A 27,588-nucleotide genomic window follows, 5' to 3' on the forward strand; every position below is an offset into this window, starting at 1 on the left:
TCGGCTCACTGCAACCTCTCCCTCCCAGGTTCAAGCGATTCGGCCTGAGTCTTCTTAATACCCCCATTCAAAAAAGGGGATGGAGACTGACAATTTGTAATTTGTTCAAAGTCAGACAGCTGCAGTTGGGACTGCAGCACAGACAGGTACCAGAAGATGAGCTGGGACAATGTGTGCTTGTGACCGCCTCTCCAGTCACTGGTTCCCATGGTAGGTAGTGCTGTCCTTAACAGTTTGCCCTTCCTGAGCCCCAGCCATCCCTCTCGGAGTCTTTCCCAAGCACTTTAGAAGCTCCTCTTGATGTAGACACAAAATCTAGAGCTAAGTCGTTGTTCCTCTGTCTGCATCTGAGTCAATGTGGGAAATTTTTTCTTTATCTCATTGCTTTATTCTGCCCTGTTACTCCAGAGATTTCCACACTGGTTCCAGAGGAACCAGTCAGTAGACACTATTCTAAGAGAGTATGTGGGTGTGAAATCCCATTTTCCTTTTAGCTCCCTTAACTGTTATACAGCAAGTAAAAGAAGTCTTGGGTTGGCCGGGCACAGTCACTCACACCTATAATCCTAGCATTTTGGGAAGCCAAGGCAGGCGAATCACTTGAAGTCAGGAGTTCGAGACCAGCCTGGCCAACATGGTGAAACCCCATCTCTACTAAAAATACAAATATTAGCCAGGCATGGTGGCAGACACCTGTAATCCCAGCTACTTAGGAGGCTGGGGCAGGAGAATCGCTTGAACCTGGAGGCGGAGGTTGCAGTGAGCCAAGCACGAACCATTGCACTCCAGCCTGGGTGACAAGAGTGAGACTGTCTCAAAAAAAAAAAAAAAAAATTGCTGAATGGTGGCAATTCAGGCGAGAAATGATGGTCCAGATCCTAGAACAGTCCCTAGAACACTAAATTGTTTGTTCATGCAATGAGTGTCCTGGAAGTCAAGGGACTGCAGAACATTTCCAGGAGGACCATTTCTTTCTTTCTTTCCTTTTTTTTTTTTTCTTCTTTTGAGACAGAGTCTTGCTCTGTCATCCAGGCTGGAGTGCAGTGGCACAACCTCAGCTCACTGCAACCTCTGCATCCCGGGTTCAAGCGATTCTCCTGCCTCGGCTTCCTGAATAGCTGGGACTACAGGCGCGCACCACCACACCCAGCTAATTTTTATATTTTTAGTAGAGACGGGGTTTCACCATATTGGCCAGGCTGGTCTCGAACTCCTGACCTCATGATCCACCTGCCTCAGCCTCCCAAAGTGCTGGGATTACAGGCATGAGCCACTGCACCTGGCCAGATATTTGTTTTTTTAAATACGAGTTCTCACTCTGTCACCCAAGCTGGAGTGCAGTGGCATAATAGCTCACTGCATCCTCTTAACTCCCATGCTCAAGAGATCCTCCCACCTCAGCCTTCCTAGTAGCTGGGACTACAGGGCCAGCCACCCAGCCTGGCTGATTCTATGAAATATTTTGAGGAGATGAGGAAGGGTGGTATCTTTCAAAGTTCAAAGTGATTTTGGAATATAAACAATTTCTTTGGGTTGAATTACATAGAAGTTTATCATTAACTTATGTTCCTGAACTATGAAACATGAATATGTGGGCAAAGAAATAGTTTATCTTGATAGACAATAACAAAAACAAAGTGTATGAATTAGAGAATGTCCATGCCTTTTTAGGCTGGGCGCAGTGGTTCATGCCTGTAATCCCACCACTTTGGGAAGCCAAGGTGGGCAGGTCACTTGAGGCCAGGAGTTCAAGATCAGCCTGGCCAACATGGCAAAACCCCGTCTCTACAAAAAATACAAAAATTAGCCGGGCATGGTGGTGCGCACCTGTAGCCCCAGCTACTTGGGAGGCTGAAGTGGGAGGACTGCTTGAGCCTGGGAGGCTAAGTAAAGTTGCAGTGAGCTGCGATCACACCACTGCACTCCAGCCTGGGCTACAAAGCAAGACTCTGTCTCAAAAAAATAAAATAATAATTTTTTTTAAGTTCATGTATTTTTAAGTGTTCTCTAGATTTAGCCACACAGTATAATTTTAGGGTGACAAGTTGAGCTGAGTTGGGTGGAGGTGGCGAGCAGAAATCAAAGTGGGTGGATGTCAGGAAGAGAAGGTGGCAGTGAAGGAGCACTGTGATAAGGAGGTTTTGTTATTCCTTAATGGAGCTATCTCAGTCCACCAGAGGGAAAGCCTTGAAAGGCACATGGCCTTAGATGGCTGTCACTCTTTTTTTTTTTTTTTTTCTTTTTTTTGAGACGGAATCTCGCTCTGTCGCCCAGGCTGGAGTGCACTGCAAGCTCCGCCTCCCGGGTTTACGCCATTCTCCTGCCTCAGCCTCCCGAGCAGCTGGGACTACAGGCACCCGCCACCTCCCTCGGCTAGTTTTTTGTATTTTTTAGTAGAGACGGGGTTTCACCGTGTTAGCCAGGATAGTCTGGATCTCCTGACCTCGTGATCTGCCCGTCTCGGCCTCCCAAAGTGCTGGGATTACAGGCTTGAGCCACCGCGCCCGGCCGGCTGTCACTCTTGAATGCATAGGCTGTGCTAGCTAAACTTAGAGTTATTAAAGAATTGAGCCCGGTGTGGTGACTCGCTCCTGTAGTCACAGCTACTGGGGAGGCTGAGGCAGGAGGGTTGCTTGAGCCCAGGAGGTCCAGGCTGCAGTGAGCTATGATGGTGCATTCCACTGCACTCCAGCCTGGGTGACACAGCAAGACCCCATCTCAAAAAAAAAAAAAAAAAAAAAGAAAAAGAAAAAAGAATTGAGGGAAGGCAAACAGCTCTTTGTCCTGATCATATGCTTGGCCAAATTCCTTGGACCGGGGTTTAGGGAAAGATGGGAGTGCGGTGAGAACTGGCTTCGAAGCAGGAGGGCTGCAAGTCCCATGATGCACCGGAGGAATCTGGCCTCGAGGCTGGCCAGCTCCAAAGGGCAAATGCTGTTACCCCCGCCCCGCCCCGCCCCGCCCCTCCCCGCCCCGCCCCGCCCCGCCCAAGGTGGCCTCTGCCGGCGCCCAAATAGGTGTGGCTGCGGGGAGGCCCCGCCCCCAGAACGCTTCTCCAATGGGAGCTGCCCTCGTGTCCATGGCAACGGCGGTGGCCACAGGCTTGCTTAAGGAAGCGCTGCTCCTGCTGCCGCCGCCACGGCCGCCGGGAGCTAGGAGTGAACCCCTGCGGGGGAGGAGGTTCCCCCTCGCGATCGTGGGGACAGCCAGTCCTGTGAAACGAGGAGGCGGTTCCGGAGGCCCAGAAACGCCCAGGGAGAACTGGAGCCGGGGGAAGAGGGGACATGAGCGGCCAGCTGAGTGCAGCCCCAGGCCGCTAGGGGCGGACCCAGCAGTCCCTCAGCTCTCCTCGGAACCATGGGTGGGCAGTCTCCACTGTCACAGCCCAAAGGGTCTTAGCCATCGGGTGCCTCTCCCTAATGTGTACACGTGCAGAAAATGAGTCCTGGGACAGGGAAAGGGCCAGCATAGGGGGCTTTTGGTCTTCGGCTGTATTTTATTTTATCTATTTATTTATTTAAAGACTCTTGCTCTGTCGCCCAGGCTGGAGTGCAGTGGTGTGATTTCGGCTCACTGCAACCTCCACCTGCCAAATTCAAGTGATTCTGTTGCCTCAGCCTCCCGAGTAGCTGGGATTATAGGCAACACACCACCACGCCCAGCTAATTTTTGTATTTTTAGGAGAGAAGGGGTTTCGCCATGTTGATCAGGCTGGTCTCCAACTCCTGACCTCAAGTGATCTACCCGCCTCAGCTTCCCAACGTGCTGGGATTACAGGTGTGACCTACTGCACCTGGCCTTCAGCTGTATTGTAGTGTAGTGTAGTGTAGTGTAGTGTAGTGTAGTGTAGTGTAGTGTATTTTTTGAGATGGGGTCTCGCTCTGTTGCCCAGGCTGGAGTGCAGTGGTGTGATCTCAGCTCACTGCAACCTCTGCTTCCCGGGTTCAAGCTATTCTCCTGCCTCACCCTCCCGAGTAGCTGGGACTACAGGCAAGTGCCACCACACCCAGCTAATTTTTTGCATTTTTAGTAGAGACGGGGTTTCACATTGGTAGCCAGGATGGTCTCCATCTCCTGACCTCGTGATCCACCCACCTCGGCCTACCAAAGTGCTGGGATTACAGGCGTGAGCCACCGCGCCTGGCCAATTCAGCTGTATTTTAAAGCGAAGGTCCCCCCAGCACTCCCAGCCATCCTCCTTCCCAATCAGGTACAAAAGAGCCATGTTCATGGCCCGTACCATCTGTGTCCAACTACTGAAGGCACCCCTGTGCATTGCATGATCCAGTGTGATCCTGGATGATTGGGGCTTGTCATCAGGGAATCCACATCTCACTGGTATCTTCCACTCCCATGCACCTCCACCTACCTGGACACATCCCATTCCTCAGTGAAACTGTTTTGTCCTGAAGGGGCAGCAACATTCCTTTAAAACAGCATGAAGGTCGTTCTGGTGGATTCCTTCAGGCCTTCTAGGGCCTGAGGGAGGTCTGATATACACTTCATTCCCACCTCCCAACCCCTCAGAATCTGAGAGAATGGAGCCGAGTACCTGTAGGACCAGCGAATCAGAGGAAGACTATGTTGAGGAAAAGGAATCTGAGAAATGTGTTAAAGAGGAAGCTACCATCCCCTCTAACTCTTCACAGCAGGCTCTCTTAAAAGCTGACTATAAGGCATTAAAAAATGGGGTTCCCTCACCCATTATAGCCACAAAAATTCCGAAGAAAGTCATAGCCCCAGTTGACACAGGCGACTTAGAAGCTGGGAGGAGGAAGAGAAGGCGGAAACGCAGGTAACTATTCCCTAGATCCCCTCAACTGCCCAGCTCCAGGGAGTCACCCACTGGCCTCCCTTCAACATTTGGGGGAGCTGGGATCTAAGATCTTCCCTTTAGCCTACAAAAGAGGACAGGAAATGCTGGAGCATCATTAACTCTTTGATACAACACAAACAAAATTCAGAACTATTTAGGCTGGTTCATTTTGGAATCCCAGCCTGTTTACATCGTCCTGGTCTTTCTTTTAAGCCGCTTCTAGAGGAAAGGAATTGTGTTGTTAATTTGTTGGATGTCTCTTCGTCTGGGTGCCTGTCCTTCCCTCCCACTCTGCCTGATTTATGCTATTCCTCCATTCTAGATCCCTGGCCATCAACCTGACCAACTGCAAGTATGAGAGTGGTAAGCACTCAGCCCGTCGCTCACACTATGGTGCATAACAGGGTGCCTACAGCTGCTGCTCTTCCTCTGGAATAGACCCCCGATCAGGCTTCCAGCCCCTGGGGCCTGGCAGGCTTGCCTATAACCTGTACTGAGCTTCCTAGGTGTCCTCTGCCTCAGACACTGGCAGCTGAGACATTGCTGTTCCAGGCAGTCTCAGTGTTAGGGAGGGTATCTTCACAGTAAACAAGAAAAAAAAAAAAAAAGTCCAAGAGCCACCACTCACCACTGCCCACCCTTCCCAGATTCTATTTATTTATTTTTGAGACAGAGTCTTGCTTTGTCATCCAGGCTGGAGTGCAGTATTGCAATCATAGCTTAATGCAGCTTTGAACTCCTGAGCTCAAAGCCATCTTCCTACCTGAGCTTCCCACTAGCTGGGCCTACAGGCCTGCACCACTATGCTCAGCTAATTCTTTTTATTTATTTATTTATTTATTTATTTATTTATTTATTTATTTATTTTTGAGACCAAGTTTCACTCTTGTTGCTCAGGCTGGAATGCTATGATGTGATCTCGGCTCACTGCAACCTCCACCTCCCAGGTTCAAGTGATTTTCCTGCCTCAGCCTCCCAAGTAGCTGGGATTACAGGCATGTGCCACCACACCTGGCTAATTTTGTACTTTTAGGAGAGACGGGGTTTCTCCATGTTGGCCAGGATGGTCTCGAACTCCTGACCTCAGGTGATCCACCCACCTCGGCCTCCCAAAGTGCTGGGTTTACAGGCATGAGCCACCGTGCCCAGCCTGCCCAGCTAATTCTTAAATGTTTTGTAGAGACAGAATCTTGCTATGTTGCCCAGGCTGGTCTTGAACTCCTGGGCTCAAGTGATCCTCCAACTTCAGCTTCTCAAAGACCTGGCATAACAGGCAGGAGCCACCATGCCAGACCCTTCCCAGATTTTACCAGTGATGAGACAAGCTTAAAAGTTTTTTCAAGGAAGATTTGAAGGGACTTCAACAATTAAGAAAAAAAGAAAATCTCCAGCTAGGTCCTTCCCCTAATATTCCCTCTGGCATCTTTATAAGGAGCCACCCAAGTGTGGAGTATGAAGTGCCAGTGTGGCCCCTACCTATAGGCGGTTCTCCAAGCCACAAACATCCCTAATTGAGGGATAAGACTGACAGAAGCAGCCGGGCACGGTGGCCTACTCCTGTAATCCCAACACTTTGGGATACCAAGGCAGGCGAATCTCCAGAGGTCAGGAGTTCAAGACCAGCCTGGCCAACATGGTGAAACCTCATCTCTACTAAAAATACAAAAATTTCCCAGGCGTGTTAGTGGGCTCCTGTAGTCCCAGCTATTGGGGAGGCTGAAGCATGAGAATCGCTTGAACCTGGGAGGCGGAGGTTGCAGTGAGCAGAGACCGCGCCATTGCACTCCAGCCGGGGCAACGAGGGAGAAACTCTGTCTCAAAAAAACAAACAAACAAAACCAGGTTCTAGTTTTCTCTGCTAGGTATTTTGGAAGGGCCCTAACAGCCCCTAAGAACTTGAAATTGCCATGTGGTAACTAAAGTACGGGGCTGAGGCGAGAACTACCTCCCTCTTCAACCTGCCCTCAGGTCAGGTGTATACCTTACCTGACCCAGCTACACAGTTCCAGGGCTAGTTGCTGGTGTCCATGCTGGCACCACTGATCTCCCTGTCTCTGCAGTGCGTCGGGCAGCCCAAATGTGTGGCCTGAAGGAGGTGGGGGAGGATGAAGAGTGGACTCTGTACTGGACAGACTGCTCTGTCTCGCTGGAACGAGTCATGGACATGAAGAGGTTTCAGGTACCCATCTCCTGGCCCGAGAGCCTACAGGGGCTAGGGCCCCAGAATGACTTTTCCCACTTCCTTCCCCAGGCACCCAAGACTGCTACTCTTTGTGGCTGTCCCCTTGTGCAGACAGGAAAGAGCACCCCCAGGGTCTTCTTTTCCAGTGGAAAGATCTCCTCTTGGAGATCTTGGGTTTCTGGAATTACCGGAAGGAAGTGTCTGGTGGGCACATCCTATCTCATTATTTGTGCTTTGCTTGGTGGCATCTGTGTGTAGCTGGCCCTCTCCAGGGTGGGTGAGCTCATCTTAGGGAGAATACTGGGAGGCAGCTTCAGAGCTAACAGCAGAGCCAGCTGAATGATCCAGCCTTCTAAGCAACTTAGCTTAACATTCCACATCCATTAGGAGACTGCAGGGTCCAGCCTGGTGGCAAGAAATTCAGGAATGATCCACTGGGGTCCATAAGAATAGAACTGCCTTGTGATATTTTTATTTTTATTTTATTTATTTATTTATTTATTTATTTATTTATTTTTTTTTTGAGACGGAGTCTCGCTGTGTCTCCCAGGCTGGAGTGCGGTGGCGTGATCTCGGCTCACTGCAAGCTCCGCCTCCCGGGTTCACGCCATTCTCCCGCCTCAGCCTCCCAAGTAGCTGAGACTACAGGCGCCCGCCACCACGCCTGGCTAGTTTTTTGTATTTTTAGTAGAGACGGGGTTTCACCATGTTAGCCAGGATAGTCTCGATCTCCTGACCTCGTGATCCACCTGCCTCGGCCTCCCAAAGTGCTGGGATTACAGGCTTGAGCCACCGCGCCCGGCATGATCCAGCCTTCTAAGCAACTTAGCTTAACATTCCACATCCATTAGAAGACTGCAGGGTCCAGCCTGGTGGCAAGAAATTCAGGAATGATCCACTGGGGTCCATAAGAATAGAACTGCCTTGTGATATTTTTATTATCCTCTAATTGGGTGTTTGTGGTGATCAGCAATAAAATAATTTAAAAGGGTCTGCAGGCTTATTCTTTGGGGAAGCCAGGCAGGAAGTTGAGGAAATTAAAACCTGTCCCACAACTAGTCTTGGGAGAGGTGCCCAAGAGAGAAAGCAAGTGCTAGAAGTTCTCAAGAAGCTCCAAAGGAGGTTGGGCGTGGTGGCTCACACCTGTAATCTCACCACTTTGGGAGGCCGAGGCGGGTGGATCACTTCAGGTCAGGAGTTCGCTTGAACCCAGAAAGTGGAGGTTGCAATGAGCAGAGATCATGCCACTACACTCCAGCCTGGGTGAGTGACAGAGTGAGACCCTGTTTTAAAAATAAAAAAACAAGGCCAGGCATGGTGGCTTATGCCTGTAATCCTAACACTTTGGGAGGCCGAGGCAGGCAGATCACGAGATCAGGAGTTCAAGACCAGCCTGACCAACATGGTAAAACCCCATCTCTACTAAAAATACAAAAATTAGCCAGGCATGGTGGCACACACTTGTAATCCCAGCTACTTAGGAGGCTGAGGCAGGAGGATCGCTTGAACCAGGGAGGAGGAGATTGCAGTGAGCCAAAATTGCGTCATTGCACTCCAGCCTGGGCAACAGAGCGAGACTCCATCTCAAAAAAAAAAAAAAAAAAGTTCCGCCGGGCGCGGTGGCTCAAGCCTGTAATCCCAGCACTTTGGGAGGCCGAAGCGGGCGGATCACAAGGTCAGGAGATCGAGACCATCCTGGCTAACACGGTGAAACCCCGTCTCTACTAAAAATACAAAAAACTAGCCGGGCGAGGTGGCGGGCGCCTGTAGTCCCAGCTACTCGGGAGGCTGAGGCAGGAGAATGGCGTAAACCCAGGAGGCGGAGCTTGCAGTGAGCCGAGATCGCGCCACTGCACTCCAGCCTGGGGGACAGAGCAAGACTCCGTCTCAAAAAAAAAAAAAGTTCCAAAGGAGGGGCATTTGTAAAATGAGGATAGCAGGCTGGGTACAATGGCTCATGCCTAAAATCCCTTTGGGAAGCCAAAGCAGGCAGGTTGCTTGAACTCAGGACTTTGAGACCAGCAACAGGCAAAACCCAGTCTCTACCAAAAATACAAAAAGAATAAAAAAATTAGCCAGGCATGGTGGTGCATGACTTTAGTCCCAGCTATTTGGGAGTCTGAGGCATGAGGATCTCTTGAACCTGGGAGGCAGAGACTGCAGTGAGCTGAGATCACACCACTGCATTCCAGCTTGGGCGACAGAGGGAGACCCTGTCTCAGGGAAGGGGAAAAAAAACCAAAACGGGATGAGGATAACAATAATTAGCAGCATTCATTGAGGACTTACTGTACAACAGACCCTGTGTTAAATGCTTTTATATTATTAGCCCATTAAATCCTCAAGAACAGCCCTGAGCAGCAGATATCCCTTGGTTAGGACATGGAGAGTGAGAAATACTAAGTTCATACAGTGAGTGCAGCCAGTGATTGGGAAAGCCAGTGAGAGAGCACTTAGTGTACTCTTTGTGATTGTCCCCCTGTGCAGACAGGAAAGACCACCCCCAGGGTATTCTTTTCCAATGGAAAGATTCTCCTCCTGGGTCTCTGGAATTACCTGAAGGAAGTGTCTGGTGGGCACATCCTATTTCATTATTTGTTCTTTGCTTGGTGGCATCCCGGATGCTGCCACCCACCCGGCAGGACAGAGCAGCCAGGTGTTTCTGGCAGGCACCAGGGCAATGCCACACCCTCTGTGGGTGCCATGGCACCACATTCCTTGGGGCTGGTTCTTAGTTTCCTTTTCTCTTTTGTGTCTTTTGGGAAATGCTTTTGTCTCATTGTCTGCTTTGTGCTATCATGCATTAGTTATTGTTAGAGGACTAGGCCTGGGGGTCTGAGGGATGTTAGAAGGTGGACTGTGGAAGCCACAGTCTTGGCTAGGTACATCCTTTCTCACTGCCCCTCATTTGCTGAGCTCAGTGTGGATGTGTGTGTTGGGTAGGAGTCACAGAAGGTTTTCTCACCTGCCTTAAGGAATCTTCCTATTTTTGCCCTTGGGGTCCTCGATGCAGTGCTTACCTCCACTGTGACTTCTCCCTTAACCTTCCCAATCCTCCTCTACTGCTTCCTGAGATGCCCAGGTGCTAGGAACTGCCACTTACTCTGGGGGCTCGTACTAACTGGCTGTGTTTCAGAAAATCAACCACTTCCCTGGCATGACAGAAATCTGCCGCAAAGATCTGCTGGCTCGGAACCTCAACCGCATGCACAAACTCTATCCCTCTGAATACAACATCTTCCCCCGCACCTGGTGCCTCCCCGCAGAGTGAGTGGGTCTGGCTTCCCATGCTGAGATACCAGGGGGAGGAAAAGGGTCGCTCTCAGAGTTCCCTCCAGGCTCTGGTCTTGTGAGCTAGGAATGTCTCAGAGGGATGGAAGTGGAACGAGAAAGTTTCAGCTTGTCAAAGAAAAGAGGGTCTGAGACTGAGTGTTCCAGGAAGAGCATGGACTAGATAGCAGGAAGAGCTCCATGGGGCCGTGGGAAAGCCATGATACACAGAAACCTTTTGACCAGGCCTTCTCTACACATAGCTATGGGGACTTCCAGTCCTATGGTCGTCAGCGAAAAGCCCGCACGTATATCTGCAAGCCAGACAGTGGCTGTCAGGGACGTGGCATCTTCATTACCCGAAATCCCCGGGAGATCAAGCCAGGAGAGCATATGATCTGCCAGCAATACATCTCCAAGGTGAAGGATGCCTCAGGACCATCAGCCTTCCCCAACACTAAGCATTGGGCTGCCTCGTCTCTCCCAAAAGCCAGGAAGGAAGCTGGTCTTAGGCTTCTACCCTTCCCACTAGCCCCATTTTCCTGGAAGCAGTATCCAGCCATGGTTCAGAACCAGCCTGCCTGGGGTTGAATCTCAGCTTTCCACTTCCCAGATATGTGACCTTGGGCAAGTTTCTTACCCTCTCTGTGCCTCTGTCTCTTTACTGATTGATTGAGACAGAGTCTCGCTGTGTTGCCCAGGCTGGAGTGCTGTGGCACGATCTCGGCTCACTGCAACCTCCACCTCCCAGGTTCAAGCAATTCTCTGCCTCAGCCTCCCGAGTAGCTGGGATTACAGGCACCCACCACCATGCCCAGCTAATTTTTGTATTTTTAGTAGACACGGGGTTTCACCATCTTGGCCAGGCTGGTCTTGAACTCCTCACCCTGTGATCCACCCTCCTCAGCCTCTCAAAGTGTTGGGATTATAGGCATGAGCCACCGTGCCTGGCCTCTCCTCATTTATTAATTGGGAGTAATAACAGTAACTACTTTACATGGTTATTGTGGAAATTTAATGAGCTGTGTATGTGAAGCACTTACAACAGCTCATAGTAGGCACTTCAAATGTGTTATTATTCCCTCATGGGTTTGCGTGCTACCAGCCCTTCCTCATTGATGGCTTCAAATTTGATATGCGAATCTACGTCCTGATCACATCCTGTGACCCTCTCCGGATCTTCATGTATGAGGAGGGCCTGGCCCGTTTTGCCACCACGCCCTATGTGGAGCCCAGCCATAACAACCTGGTAAGGGGGCTGGGAAGCACTCTTCTTTTCCACTACCATGAGTGCTGAGGTTCTCTAGAGAAACATGGTAGAGAGGTTTGTCACTGTCACCAAAGAACAAGGAATGAAGTCAGCAAGAGCTGCAGTATCTAGCTGGGAGACAAGTGTTTGGTAGGTGGTAAATGAGAAAAGGTCAGCACCTGGAGGAGCCCAGCACACCCTCTGCCCCAGGATCGTCCAGAATAGCAGTCCTCTGGTGGAGAGAGACAGGAGACAAGAGATCCTTGGGAGGGGTGGGGAGTAAGAAGGCAATGAAGGGCTGGAGAGGACGGCCACATGCAGTCTGAGACCACAGGGCCACTCTCTCTCCACAGGACAATGTCTGCATGCACCTGACCAACTATGCTATCAACAAACACAATGAGAATTTTGTCCGGGATGGTGCTTTAGGCAGTAAGAGGTACTCGCTACTCTGTTTTCTCCTGCTTTCTCTGCCGCTTAGCCCCATAGTCCCAGTAGCCCATGAAACCGAGCTGGCTCTTGGGAGGCTAATTGCCCAGGGAAACTCAGCCTTTATAGACCCCGTCCTGTGCCTGCACTTTGGAGCTCTAAGTGCAGCCCCAAACCCCACCCTGGTAACTAGTCCCTGCTCCAAACTGCTAGCAGCCCTTCAAAGCCCAGGCATGCAATTAGGGTTAGTGTGAGGGAGCCTCCTGCCTACAGCCTGGCCCCAGTGGCCTAGAAACTGGCCTTCCTCTGAGCACTGGGCCTCGCAGGAAGCTGTCGACACTCAACATCTGGCTGCAAGAGCACAGCTACAACCCTGGAGAGCTGTGGGGGGACATCGAGGACATCATCATCAAAACCATCATCTCAGCCCATTCTGTTCTACGCCACAACTACCGAACCTGTTTTCCCCAGTATCTGAATGGAGGTACATGTGCCTGTTTTGAGATCCTTGGTTTTGACATCTTGCTGGACCACAAGTTGAAGCCCTGGCTGCTAGAGGTGAGGATTATCTCCTAGGCTTTGCAAAACCAAGGTCCAGAGGCCTCCTTGAATAGGACACCTGGGACAGGGGTATACTCCGGTGGTGGAACACAGAATGGGAGAGGTGAAAGCCCTGGGGTGGGTGGGAATCAGCAGAAGGCATAAGATCTCTACCCTTTTGACCTGCTGAGTCAAATCTTGGTGGTTTTTGGCCTCTACCATAGGAATGCAGGTTTGGGATCCCCAGTGCCCTAATGTAAGTTTTTAGGGACACACTATCTAGAGAGGCAGGCCAGCTGATTTGCTCTCACTGGTCTGTGCATTGGAGATCTCTAAGGCAGAGTTTTGTGGCCTTGGAAGCCAGAGCATCCAGCCTCCCTGGCTGAGGCCATGGGAGAGGAATATCTCAGACCCTCTAGTTATGCCTGCAAGAGGCCACCACCTGCTCAGGTGGTCGGGGAAAGGGGTGTATAATGACTCTTCCTGGCAGGTAAACCATTCTCCAAGCTTTACCACTGACTCAGGCCTTGATCAAGAGGTAAAGGATGCACTTCTCTGTGATGCTATAACCCTTGTCAACCTCCGGGGCTGTGACAAAAGGAAGGTGATGGAGGAGGATAAGCGGCGAATCAAGGAACGGCTTTTCCAGTGCTACCAACAGCCACGAGAATCGAGGTGTGCTAGGTGTCTGGCATGTGTTTAGTTCTTCATTATTCCTGAGACTAAAAGTCCTCCTTTAGATGGAGAATGTGGCCTGGGGCTGATTTGCTATCAAAAACAACTTTTTGCATAGATAATATGTTCATATTTGCATTAAAAAAATCACAGGGCCAGGCTTGGTGGCGCATATCTGTAATCTCAGCATTTTGGGAGGCCGAGGCAGGAGGATTGCTTGAGCCCTGGAGTTCAAGACCAGACTGGGCAACATGTGAGACTCTGTACCTAAAACACAAAAAAGAAACAAAATAATAATAATTTAAAAATAATTTAAAAATAAAAAAATTAGCTGGGCATGGTGGCGTGCCTATATTCCCAGCTACTCAGGAGTCTGAGGTGGGAGAATTACTTGAGCCCAGGAGGTCAAGACTGCAGTGAGCCGTGTTTGCACCACTGCACTCCAGCCTGGGTGACACAGTGAGACCTGGTCTCAAAAAAAAAAAAAAAAAAAAAAATCATGTATCATAGATATGTTCAAAATTTTAAAAATACAGGGGATAGTCTTTCTCCTCCAGGTACTCAGTTTTACTCTCTGGAGCCAATCAACATTCCTACTATCATGTGTATATAGTAAGCATTTAATGTATATGTATTTATACAAAATATTTTTCTCCCTGCCTACCCAGACAGAGGCATAACTTTCACACTGTCTGCACCCCGGTTAGCAATGTATTTTAGAACCATTCTCATGTTAGCACATAAGGAGCTTTCTGTGGTTTGATTAGCTGGTTTGTTTTTCTAACAAAGCTCCTAGAAACCAGTTCCTGAGAAACTTTGTAACAAAGAAACACAGAAAACAGTTTAGTCATTCAATAATAGAGAATCATTTACATCTGTGTTGGTTACCCATTGTTGTTTTCTTTGTAAAATGAGTTACAAACATGGTAACTGGTTACCAATACTAAAATTGTAATTTGTTAATGATACATACAAATGAATTTCAGTAGATGTATGTTACCACTATGATCACATTGCTGTTCCCACTTGCATTCCAATATGCAGGGGGCAGTGTGTGTTTGACTCCCCATGAGAGCCACAGGGCCTGGGACACCGAAAGCACTCAGATGTCTGCGTGATGAATGGGAGTGAAGTAGAACTGTAAATATACTGGCTATTCCCGCAAGACTGGACTGTGTACCTGAGGGTCATGAAATGTGTCTTTCAATAAGGAAAAATGGTTGAACAGTGCTGGACTAAATAAACAAAATACAATCGTACACTAGAGTACTAGGCAGCCATTTAAAAATATTGTTGTGGCCAGGTGTGGTGGCTCATGCCTGTAATCCCAGCACTTTGGGAAGCCGAGGCGGGTGGATCACTTGAGCTCACGAGTTTGAGACCAGCCTGGGCAACATGCAAAACCCTGTCTCTACAAAACATACAAAAATTAGCCAGACATGGTGGTGCATGCCTGTGGTCCCAGCTGCTCAGGAGGCTGAGGTGAGAGGATGGCTTGAGCCTGGGAGGCCGAGGTTATAGTGAACTGAGACTGCATCACTGCACTCCAGCCTGGGCGACAGAGTGAGACCTTGTTTCAAAAAATTAAATTAAAAAATAAAATAAAAATATTGTTGTATTATTTCATTTTCATTTAAAGAAAGCAAGCAAGCGGTCAGGCGCAGTGACTCACGCCTGTAATCTCAGCCCTTTGGGAGGCCAAGGCGGGCAAATCAGGAGGTCAAGAGATCGAGACCATCCTGGCCAAAATGGTGAAACCCCGTCTCTACTAAAAATACAAAAATTAGCTGGGCATGGTGGTGTATGCCTGTAGTACCAGCTACTCGGGAGGCTGAGGCAGAAGAATTGCTTGAACCCAGGAAGCGGAGGTTGCAGTGAGCTGAGACTGTGCCACTGCACTCCAGCCTGGACAACAGAGCAAGACTCTGTCTCAAAAAAAAAAAGGAAGGACGGATGGACGGACGGACGATGCACAAGCTAGTGAGTGGCAGAGCCAGGATTCAAAGTCAGGAGGTCCTGCCTTAGATCCATGCTCATAATCAACAGGCTAATAGCATAGTAAGATTATGGGAGACTTTATCTTCTTTCTGCTCTTCTAAATGTTCTGTAATGAACATATATTACTTTTTTCTTTTCTTTTTTTTTTTTTTTGAGACTAGTCTCACTCTGTCATCTAGGCTGGAGTGCAGTGCCGCGATCTTGGCTCACTGCAACTTCCACCTCCTGGGTTCAAAAAATTTTCCTGCCTCAGCCTCCCAAGTAACTGGGACTACAGGCACACACCACCATGCCCAGATAATTTTTGTATTTTTAGTAGAAACAGGGTTTCACTATGTTGACCAGGCTGGTCTCAAATTCCCAACTTCAAGTGATCCACCTGCCTTGGCCTCCCAAAGTGCTGGAATTACAGGTGTGAGCCACCATGCCTGGCCACTTTTTTTTTTTTTTTCCCCAAATGGAAAACTTATATCAAAACATATGTTACTTTTACAATCAGAAACCTAAAAGACTATGATAATGGAGTGCTAGCTTACTAGTAGACCCCTCTCCACTTAAGATGAAAATCAGGCCGAGTACAGTGGCTGACGCCTATAATCCCAGCACTTTGGGAGGCCAAGGTGGGTGGATCACTTGATGTCCAGCCTTGCCAACATGGTGAAACCCTGTCTCTACTAAAAATACAAAAATTGGCCAGGCATGGTGGTGCATGCCTGTAATCCCAGCTACTTGGGAGGCTGAGGCAGGAGAACTGCTTAAACCTAGGAGGCAGAGGTTGCAGTGAGAGGAGATCGTGCCAGTGTACTCCAGCCTGAGCAACAGTGCAAGAACCTGTCTCAAAAAAGAAAAGCAAAGCAGGCCGGGTGCGGTGGCTCAAGCCTGTAATCCCAGCACTTTGGGAGGCCGAGACAGGCGGATCATGAGGTCAGGAGATCGAGACCATCCTGGCTAACACGGTGAAACCCCGTCTCTACTAAAAAATACAAAAAACTAGCCGGGCGTGGTGGCGGGCGCCTGTAGTCCCAACTACTCGGGAGGCTGAGGCAGGAGAATGGCGTGAACCCAGGAGGCAGAGCTTGCAGTGAGCTGAGATCCGGCCACTGCACTCCAGCCTGGGCGGCAGAGCGAGACTCCGTCTCAACAAAAAAAAAAAAAAAAAGAAAAGAAAAGCAAATCAGATTTCTGGATGTCAAGACTATTTTCTTTTTTTTTTTTTTCTTTTTTTTTTTGTGAGATGGAGTCTCGCTCTGTCACCCAGGCTGGAGTGCAGTGGCGTGATCTCGGCTCACTGCAAGCTCCACCTCCTGGGTTCACGCCATTCTCCTGCCTCAGCCTCCCGAGTAGCTGGGACCACAGGCACCCACCACCACGCCCAGCTAATTTTTTGTATTTTTAGTGGAGACGGGGTTTCATCATGTTAGCCAGGATAGTTTCGATCTCCTGACCTCGTGATCTGCCCGTCTCGGACTCCCAAAGTGCTGGGATTACAGGCGTGAGCCACTGCGCCCGGCCCAAGCCTATTTTCATGGCTACCCACATTTGGGGCTTGCCAAAGATGGGCTTGGCAGCTTTCCCTACTTGGGCACGGGCCCGGGAGGTCAAGAACCCAGCAGGAGGGGCTCCAAACCTTAGTCAGTCTTCCTTTCCCTACTGAACATTCCTACAGCTCTCCTCTGACTCACTTGAGCTTGCTTTCCACAGGAAAGAAAAAACTGAGTCATCCCATGTGGCAATGCTGGACCAGGAACGATATGAGGATTCTCACCTGGGAAAATACCGGCGGATCTACCCTGGGCCTGACACAGAGAAGTATGCCCGCTTCTTCAAGCACAATGGCTCCCTCTTCCAGGAGACTGCTGCTTCCAAGGCCAGAGAGGAGTGTGCCAGGTACTTTGACCGACATTCTCCTCTGCACACCTAGGTGGGGCAAGTCCTGAAGCTGCATTGCTTCCCAGCAGGGGAAGAGGAAGTCAGACACTTGAGCAGAGGAATGGAGCTATAAATCCTATCAGACTCTTAGTGACTCTTTTCAGTTTAGTAGGTTTCCTGTCTTCCCCCGTCATTGCTCTCCCATCAGTCCTAAGAACAGATTATAATTTCCTACTCTTTCCCCATCCCCATTTTTCCTCACCCCTCTTCTCCCCAACACCATTTCTCTAGTGTCTGAAGCTGCTGTGTCTTGTCAGGCAGCAACTGGAGGAGATCCGCCTTAAGCAGGAACAGCAGGAGACCTTGGGCAGTAAGAGGCAAAAGGCCAAGGACCAGAACCAGGGTGAATCAGCTGGGGAGAAAAGCCAACCCAGGGCAGGGCTCCGGAGCCATTCCACTCGCTTGGCTTACAGGAACCACAGCTGGGAGAAAGAGGTGCCAGGGGTTTTGCGGCTCTTATCTTTCTGCGGGAAAATGGGTTGGGACAACTAGAGAGGGGAATGAATCTCTGCTGTCCTCTCCCCCCATGCACAAGAGAGAGAGGAGTTCCTAATCAGTAAATTGAATCTGATCCTTTGGAAGATGAAGTGAGAGAATGGACAGCAAAAGGAACTGTCCTGGGTCAGGGAAGGGATGAGGGTAGAGTGGGCAGGAGGCCTGCAGCCATCCTGGGCGATGGTTTGGGACTCATCCTTGGAAATCCTGCATTTATCTCTCATGTACCTTGTAGCTGCTGCCAGGACAGCTGGACACCATGAGGCCTCAACAAATTGTGGAAGAGGAGGAGCTGGAGCGGATGAAGGCCCTGCTACAAAGGGAGACTCTCATCCGAAGCTTGGGTATTGTAGAGCAGCTCACCCGTCTGCAGCACCCTGGCCCCCAGGGCCAGAAAAAACTTCATGAGAGTCGGGTGAGGGTCCCTGTGAAGCCTCCCAGAGGAAAAGGGAACAAGGGCTGTCGTCCCAACACATGGTGGTGGTCTCAACAAAGGAGGCTTGTGTGATGGTATCTGTCAGTGGAGCCTGGGAAAGCAGAGTGCACTAGCTGGACCTTGGGAGAGGGTCTGTTGATTCCTTTTACGTCTGTTCCCAAGCTCCTTTGTTTTAGATATGACATCCAGCAAAGTGCAGCTCCAAACTTTCTCATTTACAGGAAACCTGCTCTCTACATTCCTGTCCCCAAATAACCCCACACTCATGACTGACAAATAACAAGGCCACCACCCTCAGTGGCTTCTGTATAATTTTCTCCCTAGCACTGTCAGTGCCCTGGCTCTAATGGGAGATAAGTAAACAGATTTGGGCCAACAAAAGAGCTGCTGCTTTCACTATTCCCTGGGCTAGTAGCAAACCTGTTGGGTTTACTGTTTTTGTTGAACCTCAAAGGAGTATCTGGTTAAATAGTGGCCATGGCCTAGATTTTTTTTCAGTTACCTCCTTCGTCCAACGCTCCATCCAAACTCACATAAAAATGTGGTAAGGGGCTGCTCTTCTCCTCTAGCCTAGATTTCGTTAGGACAGGCTAGGCAGTCAAAAACTGAAACCTGGGAGTCTGGTTCTATTTGTGCTCCTAAGAGGGGCTGCCACAGAGCAGGGCCCTCTTCATTTGCTGCATCCAGTTCTGCCCCATAAATCGATCCCCAGGATCTTAGGGGCACTGCCAAGCATGAATGCTGCAATCCCACATGTTCCCCGGTGCCATCTGCAGCCCAAGAACTTCACCTGGACAGGAGAGCCGGCAGCCATCAACTCCTGTTCATTGTCAATGAAGAAGGCTGGGAGGCGCTATTTTTCCAGTGCCAGAATCAGGCTGACTAGCCGTAAGTATGCAAAACTATCTTTGGTCATTTTGACCTGTGTAAATCCCACTAGCAAGTATAGAGCTTGGATGCCCCCAAAATATAAGGCACTTCCACCGGTGTAAGAATGGGGAAGTTAGGGTACCCATTTATTTACTCCTTTCTTTTTTGTTTTCTTTTCTTTTGTTTTTTTTTCTGAGACAAGGTCACGCTCTGTCACCCAGGCTGAAGTAAAATGGCTTGATCTCACCTCACTGCAACCTCCACTGACAGGCTCAAGTAATTCTCCTGCCTCAGCCTCCCGAGTAGCTGGGACTACAGGCACACACCACCATGCCTGACTTTTATATTTTTTGTTTTCGCCATTTAGCCCAGGCTGGTCTTGAACTCCTGAGCTCAGGTGATCCACCAGACTCAGCCTCCCAAAGTGCTAGGGTTACAGGTGTGAGCCACCACACCAGGACTATTTAATCCTTTCTGTACACTAGACCCTGGTGATAGAAATGGCAGAAATACAGTCCTAGCACTCAACAGAGGTAATAAGAACATGGACAAGAAGACATACCATACCAATTACAATACAGTGTGGGAAAGACAGTGGATTGGGAAGCATGGGATGCCCTTCCTCTGTGTTGGTAATTGGGCCACAGCTGGGAAAGAGGTGAGCCAATCTCTTCTGTGAGTACCAACTCAGGGACATCCATGTTTCCACTGCAGAAGGACAAGCCAGCAGAAGGCTAGAAGCCATAAACCGAGTCCTGGCAGGATCAGTGCCACCCACTTTAACCCCAAAGCAGGGCTATCTTCTGCAACCGGAAAGAGTGGCATCTGACTCATGGACTGAATGCACCTTGCCCTCCATGGTAAACTCTGAACACAGAACAGCCAAGGTTTCCCTCTGCCCTGCCTCTGCACCCGTGCTGCAGCGTTCCAGAGCACTCCTCAACATCAATCAGTTCAGGTAAAAGCAGGAGGGAAGCACTCTACCTCTCCTGGAGAACCTCCCCAGGTTTCCAAAGGGTTTCCAAAGGGCATTCAATCTTTGCTAAATGAAAGACTGCCACCAAGTTCCTCTTTGAAAAGCCCTGCCCAGGAACCCCATTTGTAAAAGGCAAAATACAAAGACACCAAGAATTCCTCAATAACCTAAGATTAACTGGGGATCAGTAAAGACTAGAAGATGAAGAGGCGCCAAGGCCAGCCATGTACTCATTTCTGCTTATCAAGCCTTAGCCTGGGTTTATCGCTAGGTGATGGGTCTGAACCCTAGGTGCGGCCCGGGGCTGGAGGTCATCCAGGAGACAAAGAGCCCCTTTCCCAGAGGAGCCGAGTGCCCAAGGCACTGGGCTGTCGCCGTCAGAAGACTGCCGAGCGGAAGCCCTGCCCACCAAGGTGGCGGAGACAGGCAGGCCTGGGGAGCCGCTGGGGCGGAGGGACGGCTCTTGGAAACTGAATCCGTACTTTAATTAAAATTTATACAGTTTTCCAGGAGCGTCCTGTACCTCATTTCGGCCCTCACGTTTCAGCCAAGCCCTCTCCACAGCTACAGCCAGAAAGGGTGGGCCACTGAGCAGCGTGAGACCAGATCTCACGGCCACCAAATGAAGAGGGAAATGCTTGCTACTACCCAGCTTCCGGCCCGCCCCTTCCACTTCCGGCCTTACCCGGCTACTTCCGCTGCTGTTTCGTAGCAGACTGCTGAAGGCTGGTTTGCGTCGACATGGCGGTTTCCCTGAGTGTCTTGCTGGGGGGGCGCGTTTGCGCTGCCGTCGCTCGCTGTGGGTTCGCGACCCGGGGGGTGGCGGGCCCAGGCCCTATCGGCCGGGAGCCGGACCCCGATTCCGACTGGGAGCCGGAGGAACGGGAGCTGCAGGAGGTGGAGAGGTACCGGCTTCTCCTCGGGCCCTCAGCTTGAAGCTGGGCCTCGCGCCCCGGCGCCCCAGGCCGCGCCCCCTTGGCGCCGGGTGTCCTGCCGCTGCTTGCGTGGCGGCCCTTGTTTCCTCTTACCCGTTGTTAGTCGCGCAGCGTGAGGTGTTCAGCTCCCCAGGGACCACTGGTCCCTTCATTAGTGACGTATTTCATCATTAGTTTAGAGAGTTCGGCATGCTTACAGGCAGTTATTGTTCTAGGTGTTAGCTTTCTGGGTGTACAGAGCAGCTCTAAGCCGGCAACACGGCGCGGTTGCCCTTGTGATCAAAGAGAAGAGGGCTGGGCGCTCCATGATTTAGCCTGAGGCTCTTCAAACATCCATTCTGCTTCCACGCATGGCTTCTGCCATTGATTCTCTTCCCCCAGCACCCTGAAAGGACAGAAAAAAGCAATCCGATTCCAGAAAATTCGGAGGCAAATGGAGGCGCCTGGTGCCCCGCCCAGAACCCTGACTCGGGAAGCCATGGAGCAGATCCGGTAAGACTCAGGGTACCTTGTTTGTATCTGCTGTGACAAGAAATGAAGGATAATGGAGCCCAGAGCACGGGTTTGGCTTTTTTGATACTGCTTTTATATTTTCATTTACTTTTTATCATTGAAATTTACTATCAGAAAAGTAGAGTAATATAACGAACTTTCCTAAACCTGTCATCATCTAGATTTAATAGTGTATTGTTTTGTTTTTTAAAGACACGTGGTTTCCGCAATCACCTCGAACTCCTGACCTGAAGTGATTCGCCCGCCTCGGCCTCCCAGAGTGCTGGGATTACAGGCATGAGCCACTGCGCCCCGCCTGGTTTTAGTAGATTTTAACGTTATGACGTGGTTGTTTCATTTTTGTTGAAGTTTTTAAATAGTAAATTGCAGACATCACAACATTTAACCCCTTCATGTAGATCATGACATTCCCAACCTAAGGTACAGGAATGCTGGTGCTTCCATAGTTAGGTGCATTTTTCTGAAGAGAGGATCTATAATTTAGGAAAAGCTTAAAAGAGATTTTAAGGTTTTTTTTTTTTTTTTTTTTTTTTTGAGACGGAGTCTCGCTCTGTCGCCCCGGCTGGAGTGCAGTGGCCGGATCTCAGCTCACTGCAAGCTCCGCCTCCGGGGTTTACGCCATTCTCCTGCCTCAGCCTCCCAAGTAACTGGGATTACAGGCGCCCGCCATCTCGCCCGGCTATTTTTTTGTATTTTTTAGTAGAGACGGGGTTTCACCGTGTTCGCCAGGATGGTCTCGATCTCCTGACCTCGTGATCCACCCGTCTCGGCCTCCCAAAGTGCTGGGATTACAGGCTTGAGCCACCGCGCCCGGCGAGATTTTAAGGTTTTTTTGTTTTGAGTAGGTAAAGTGTTACATATGGCTCAACATCCTAACAGTATAACATGGTTTACGCCTTGAGAATTATTTGTCCCACCCACTCTCCTGTGGGTACCTTTTTTTTTTTTTTTTGGTAAATGGGGGTCTCACTCTGTCGCCAAAGCTGGAGTACAATGGTATGATCACAGGTCACTGCACCCTCTACCTCCTGGGCCCAAGCAATCCTCCCACTTCGGCCTCCCAAGTAGCTGGGACTACAGGTGCATGCCACCATGCCTAGTTAATTTTGTTTATTTTTTGTAGAGACAGTCTCATCATGTTGCCCATGCTAGTCTACAATTCCAGGGCTCAAGCGATCCTCCTACCTCAGCCTTCTGAAGTGTTGGGATTACAGGCGTGAGCCACTGTTTGCAGCTGTACTGTTTTTAATAGTTTTTCTCTACCAAAAACCAGGCTCCATGCCCTGAGCGAGCCACTGCGCCCGGCCCTCAATTCTTTTTTATAGATGGTGTTATTATATTTTTTTGAGGCAGTATATGACAGTGGTTTTTAATTTTTATTTAAACAATTTTTTCTCCTATCTATTTATTTATTTGACAGAGATGGGGGTCTCACCATGATGACCAGGCTGGTCTCAAACTTCTGGCCTCAACTGATCTTCCCATCTCGGCCTCCCAAAGTGCTGGGATTAGAGGCGTGAGCCACCACGCCTGGCCAGAATGCATTATTTAACCTGTCTTTTCTTATGGGCATTTAGTTGGGTTGTTTCCATTTCTGTTGCTCACTAATAGTGCTCCAGTGAATAACTATGTATATGTATCATTCTACATACCTGCCAGGAGTATTTGTTATATACATTCCCAGAAGTAAGGTTGCCAGGTCAAAAGACAAATGCGTTTGCATTTTGATAAATATTGCTAAGTAGCCCTACTTAGCACATTAGTACATAATACTAATACATAATACATACTTAGTACATAAATAGTACTTACGTACTATTTTTCATTTCCATCAGAATGACTCTGGAATTGAAATTTAAAATAAAGAGGATTCTGTAGAGCTGGTCAAGATTTTGTGAGCCTGTAGCACCTTCTGGGTCCTCAGTCAGGTCTAATTTCCTCTTTTTTTTGTTTGTTTGTTTTTTGTTTGAGACAGTCTCACTCTGTTTCCCAGGCCAGAGTGCAGTGGTGAAATCTCAGCTCACTGCAGCCTCTGCCTCTGGGTTCAAGAGATCTTGGGCCTCAGCCTCCGGAGTAGCTGGGATTACAGGTGTGCACCACCACACCTGGCTAATTTTTGTATTTTTAGTAGAGACACAGTTTCGCCATGTTGGCCAGGCTGGTCTCACTCCTGACCTCAGGTGATCCACCTACCTCGGCCTCCCAAAGTGCTGGGATTACAGGCATGAGCCACCATGCCGGCCTCTGTCTCCTGTCTTCAACAACAGCTTTTTCAAACCTTTCACCTTCGTACTTATCTCCCTTTTTTGTGGTCAATAAATGTCCTTTTAAGAGAAAAAAACAGTCCAATAAGTAAGAACTTCGAGCTTCCTGGTCTTCCTCTTTGCCCACTACTCTCAATCCTATGCTCTACTCTCATTTCAGAGGAAATGGGTGCCCTTCACTTGTCTGGGACCAATTCTCTGTATGCTTTAGGTCATATTTCTCCCTGCTTACTCAGGGACCTCTGTCCTCAACCTAAAGCTCTCTCTCATTCTTTTATTCCCAGCTGGTTCCCAGGGTACCTACCCTTGGTTTTTTGTTTGTATCACTGCAATAAAACTGCTCTCCTTAAATCCATCAGTGACTTCCTCAGTGCTAGGCTCAAATGACACTTTGTAGTCTTTAGCCTCGTTAATAATTCAGCAGCATTTGCCCTTGTAAAAACTGCCTTTTAAATTAAAAAAAAAAAAATTAAATAAAGACAGGATTTTGCCATGTTGCCCAACCTGGTCTCCAACTCCTGAGCTCAAGCGATCTGCCTGCCTTGGCCTCCCAAAGTGTTAGGATTACACGTGTGAGCTACTGTACCCAACTGAAACTGCTTTCTTTTCTTTCTCTCTCTTTATTTATTTAGTTATTGCCACTGATTCTCTTTTCGTTTTTTTGTTTGTTTGTTTGTTTGTTTGAGCCGGAGTCTGTCTCTGTCGCCAGGCTGGAGTGCAGTGGCATGATCTTGGCTCACTGCAACCTCCGCCTCCTGGGTTCAAGCGATTCTCGTGCCTTAGCCTTCTGAGTAGATGAAATTACAAGTGCACACCACTATGCCCAGCTAATTTTTTTCTTTTTCTTTTTTTTTTTTCTTTTTGTATTTTTAGTAGAGATGGGGTTTCACCAAGTTGACCAGGCTGGTCTTGAACTCCTGACCTCAAGTGATCTGCCTGCCTCAGCCTCCCAAAGTGCTGGGATTACAGGTGGGTATGAGCCACCATACCCAGCCTTTATTTTTATTTTTTTAATTTTACTTTAAGTTCTGGGGTACATGTGCAGAATGTACAGGTTTGTTACATAGGTGTACATGTGCCATGGTGAACTGCTTTCTTAAAATTCTCTTCTCCCTTGACTCCAGGGTACCATTCCCTTCTGATTTTTTTGTTTGTTTGTTTGTTTCTTTGTTTCTAGGGCTGCTTTTCTCAGTTAACTTCCTGGGCTCCTCTTCTACTTCCTATATCTTAAATCTTGTTATTTCTTAGAGTTGTGTCCTTGTCATTTTAGCTCACTCTGCATATTTCCCTGCGTGATACTAGCCACTCAGTCACCCCTGCTATTGGCTTATGACTTCCAAATCTGTCATCTCCAGTTCATGTTTTTTTTCCTGAACTCTAAAGGCATATATTCAACTGTGTACCAGACATCTCTGTTTTGGATATCACAGTTTCCTCAAACTCAACATGTACAAAATACAATTCATTGTTGTTCCCTGACAACTTCATTCTGTTCCTGTTTTTCCTATAACCTGCTAATTAATTACCCAAGCTAAAATCCTGAATCTTGACCTTGATGCTTCTTCCCCCAATGTTTAGTCCCTTAGTACCAAGTTGTACTATTTGACTTTTCTAAAATATTTCTCAACTCACTTTCCTCCTATGCTCCATTGACTATCTCACTTGAGACTGTCTGGATTACTGTAACAGTCTCTTGACCAATCTTTCTGCCTATATTTCTGTCACTGAAAAACTACCACTAGGTTGAACTCCTTTTTTTCTTTTTTTAATAGAGATGGGATCTCAGTGTGTTTCCCAGGCTGGTCTCGAACTCCTGGGCTCAAGCAATCCCCCTGCGTCAGCCTCTCAAAGTACTGGGAGTGAGCCACTCTGCCAGGCTGTAGGTCGAACTTCAAAATGAAAATTTATCCATGGTATTCCACTGCTTAAAATTTTTCCTTGACTTGCTCTTGCCTTGGGATAAACTCCAGACCCCTAAGTGTGATCTACCTCTTACCCTCACTGTCAGTTGAGCTATTCCCAACAAAGGTGATGTGCCACTTTGCATTTCGCAAGTGTTCACTTTATCATCATTACCTTTCATATCTCCTTCTCTCCTCCCTTCTGTCAGCTTATTACTCCTTTCATCCTTTCAGACCAACTCTAGCTTGGACTTCATGAAGCAATTCCTGGGCCTGGCTGTAAGTGTTCTTATTCCCTATATCTGAGTCTCCCTCCTGGGGTGCTGTCTTTGCATCCTGTGCTATAACCTTTACCATAATGTCATTCATTGTGTCTGTCCCCACTCCCAAACTATGTAAAGGGAAGGTCAGTTCTGCATCCCCAGGACCTAATGTGGTATTAGATGTCAGTGAGAGGAGCTGAGTTGATATGAAATGAAGTGACCTGACTGACAGTGGTCAGGTGTTGCTCTTGACACACAGGAATGGAACACAGCCATTTAGCTAGCACAAGATAGGGACTACATTTGCGGTTTTTCAAGCCCTGTTTTTTTGTTTTTTTGAGAGATTCTCACTCTGTTGCCCAGGCTGGAGTGCAGTGGCACAATCTCGGCTCACTACAATCTTCACTTCCCAGGTTGAAGCGATTCTTGTGCCTCAGTCTCCCAAGTAGCTGAGATTACAGGCATGAGCCACCACAGTTAGCTAATTTTTGTATTTTTAGTAGAGATTGGGTTTCACCACATTGGCCAGGCTGGTCTCGAACTCCTGGGCTCAAGCGAATCACCTATCTCGGCCTCTCAAAGTTCTGGGATTACAGGTGTGAGCCACCATGCCAGGCCTCAACCCCTCTTCTTTATAATACGTATTGCAAGTTAGATGTTCTGATAGGAGCCTTCTTTACAACTTGCAAACCTGCTCCTTCTTCCCATAGGTATTTACGTGAGGAATTTCCAGAGTCCTGGTCAGTTCCCAGGTTGGCTGAAGGCTTTAATGTCAGCACTGATGTGATCCGAAGAGTTTTAAGAAGCAAGTTTGTACCCACATTGGAGCAGAAGCTGAAGCAGGATCAAAAAGTCCTTAAGAAAGCTGGGCTTGCCCACTCTCTCCAGCAGCTCCGGGGCGCTGGAAATACCTCAAAGCTGCTCCCTGCAGGCCACTCTGTATCAGGTTCTTTGCTTATGCCGGGGCATGAAGCCTCATCCAAAGACGCGAATCACAGCACAGCTTTGAAAGTGATAGAGTCAGACACTCACAGGACAAATACACCAAGGAGATGGAAGGGAAGAAATAAAGAAATCCAGCACCTGGAGGAGAGCTTTGTGCCTGTTGCTGTACCCCTAGGTCATCCAAGAGAGCTACAGAAGTACTCCAGTGATTCTGAGAGCACCAGAAGAACTGGCAGTGGTGCATTGCCAAGTGATCAGAAGCTGGAGGAGTTGAAGGCAGAGGAGCCGGGTAACTTCAGCAGCAAAGTAGTGCAGAGGGGCCGAGAGTTCTTTGACAGCAACGGGAACTTCCTGTATAGAATTTGAGTCGGGGCTTGGCTTGTGGAGATGCCTTGTGAAACACAGCTGGGCAAGGAATATATATGGAACAGCCTGGATTTCTACATATGGAGAAGCCACCTTGGAATAGGAAGAAGTGTTGAGCCTGGACTGTGGGAGGAAAAAACTGCCTGGATAGATTTCAGACTTCCTGTAGTAGTGCCCCCAATCTGACCTCTGTTGATCTTCAGTACTCACTCTTCTTGCTTGGACTCTCTGTATGTTGAAAACCAGCCATGTTGCATGTGTTGTTACAATTTTCTGTGATACTTGCAATTTATATTTGAGAGGAAGTGAAAAGTTTGCCTTCTGACCTCATTTCCTTCTTGATCAGTGAACACTAACATTTTTGGGACAACTTAGTCAATTGTTTTCCTTACAAGCAAAATAAAGTAAAATGTAGCAGTCTGCTTTTTTGGTGCTCTCTGGGGTAGGATGGTTTACCTGTGAACCTTTGTGAGGGAAGGACAAAGGCAGAAAGGAAGGATCCTTGGCCAGTAAACGTTGGGGGAGAGATGGAACCA

At 48.7% G+C, this 27,588-nt stretch overlaps 2 protein-coding genes across 12 annotated transcripts; both read left to right on the forward strand.

Moving 5' to 3' along the window:
• Positions 1-94: 94 nt before the first annotated feature.
• Positions 95-20,591, forward strand: TTLL13 (tubulin tyrosine ligase like 13). Of its 11 annotated transcripts, XM_077940318.1 has the most exons (17): positions 3,133-3,361; positions 4,528-4,795; positions 5,139-5,179; positions 6,877-6,995; positions 10,135-10,265; positions 10,532-10,688; positions 11,374-11,517; positions 11,871-11,956; positions 12,273-12,504; positions 12,977-13,161; positions 16,861-17,046; positions 17,346-17,523; positions 17,819-17,998; positions 18,796-18,907; positions 19,604-19,847; positions 20,157-20,278; positions 20,368-20,591. In XM_077940318.1, the coding sequence occupies exons 1-17, from the start codon at positions 3,358-3,360 to the stop codon at positions 20,454-20,456; spliced, it is 2,478 nt and encodes an 825-aa protein (XP_077796444.1). In that variant the 5' UTR covers positions 3,133-3,357; the 3' UTR covers positions 20,457-20,591. The 11 variants fall into 11 exon arrangements, 10 of the variants coding, with proteins under 10 accessions (XP_077796447.1, XP_077796444.1, XP_077796452.1 ...); XM_077940321.1 differs by lacking the exons at positions 3,133-3,361; positions 4,528-4,795 and adding an exon at positions 95-210; XR_013395972.1 differs by lacking the exons at positions 20,157-20,278; positions 20,368-20,591 and adding an exon at positions 19,092-19,165 and having other exon boundaries at positions 18,732-18,907; positions 19,604-19,669.
• Positions 20,569-27,474, forward strand: NGRN (neugrin, neurite outgrowth associated). The gene is made up of 3 exons (NM_001266787.1): positions 20,569-20,770; positions 21,182-21,292; positions 26,452-27,474. The coding sequence occupies exons 1-3, from the start codon at positions 20,607-20,609 to the stop codon at positions 27,050-27,052; spliced, it is 876 nt and encodes a 291-aa protein (NP_001253716.1). The 5' UTR covers positions 20,569-20,606; the 3' UTR covers positions 27,053-27,474.
• Positions 27,475-27,588: the final 114 nt, after the last annotated feature.

The sequence above is a fragment of the Macaca mulatta genome, chromosome 7, assembly GCF_049350105.2.
Source record: "Macaca mulatta isolate MMU2019108-1 chromosome 7, T2T-MMU8v2.0, whole genome shotgun sequence".
Classification (NCBI taxonomy): domain Eukaryota; kingdom Metazoa; phylum Chordata; class Mammalia; order Primates; family Cercopithecidae; genus Macaca; species Macaca mulatta.

Coding starts and splice junctions, on each gene's coding strand:
- TTLL13 (XM_077940318.1), top strand. Junction 12,505..12,976: donor TGAAGCCCTGGCTGCTAGAG/GTGAGGATTATC, acceptor TCTTCCTGGCAG/GTAAACCATTCTCCAAGCTT. Junction 19,848..20,156: donor CTCAACATCAATCAGTTCAG/GTAAAAGCAGGA, acceptor TCTGAACCCTAG/GTGCGGCCCGGGGCTGGAGG.
- NGRN (NM_001266787.1), top strand. CDS start 20,607: ATGGCGGTTTCCCTGAGTGTCTTGCTGGGGGGGCGCGTTTGCGCTGCC. Junction 20,771..21,181: donor GAGCTGCAGGAGGTGGAGAG/GTACCGGCTTCT, acceptor CTCTTCCCCCAG/CACCCTGAAAGGACAGAAAA. Junction 21,293..26,451: donor GAAGCCATGGAGCAGATCCG/GTAAGACTCAGG, acceptor TTCTTCCCATAG/GTATTTACGTGAGGAATTTC.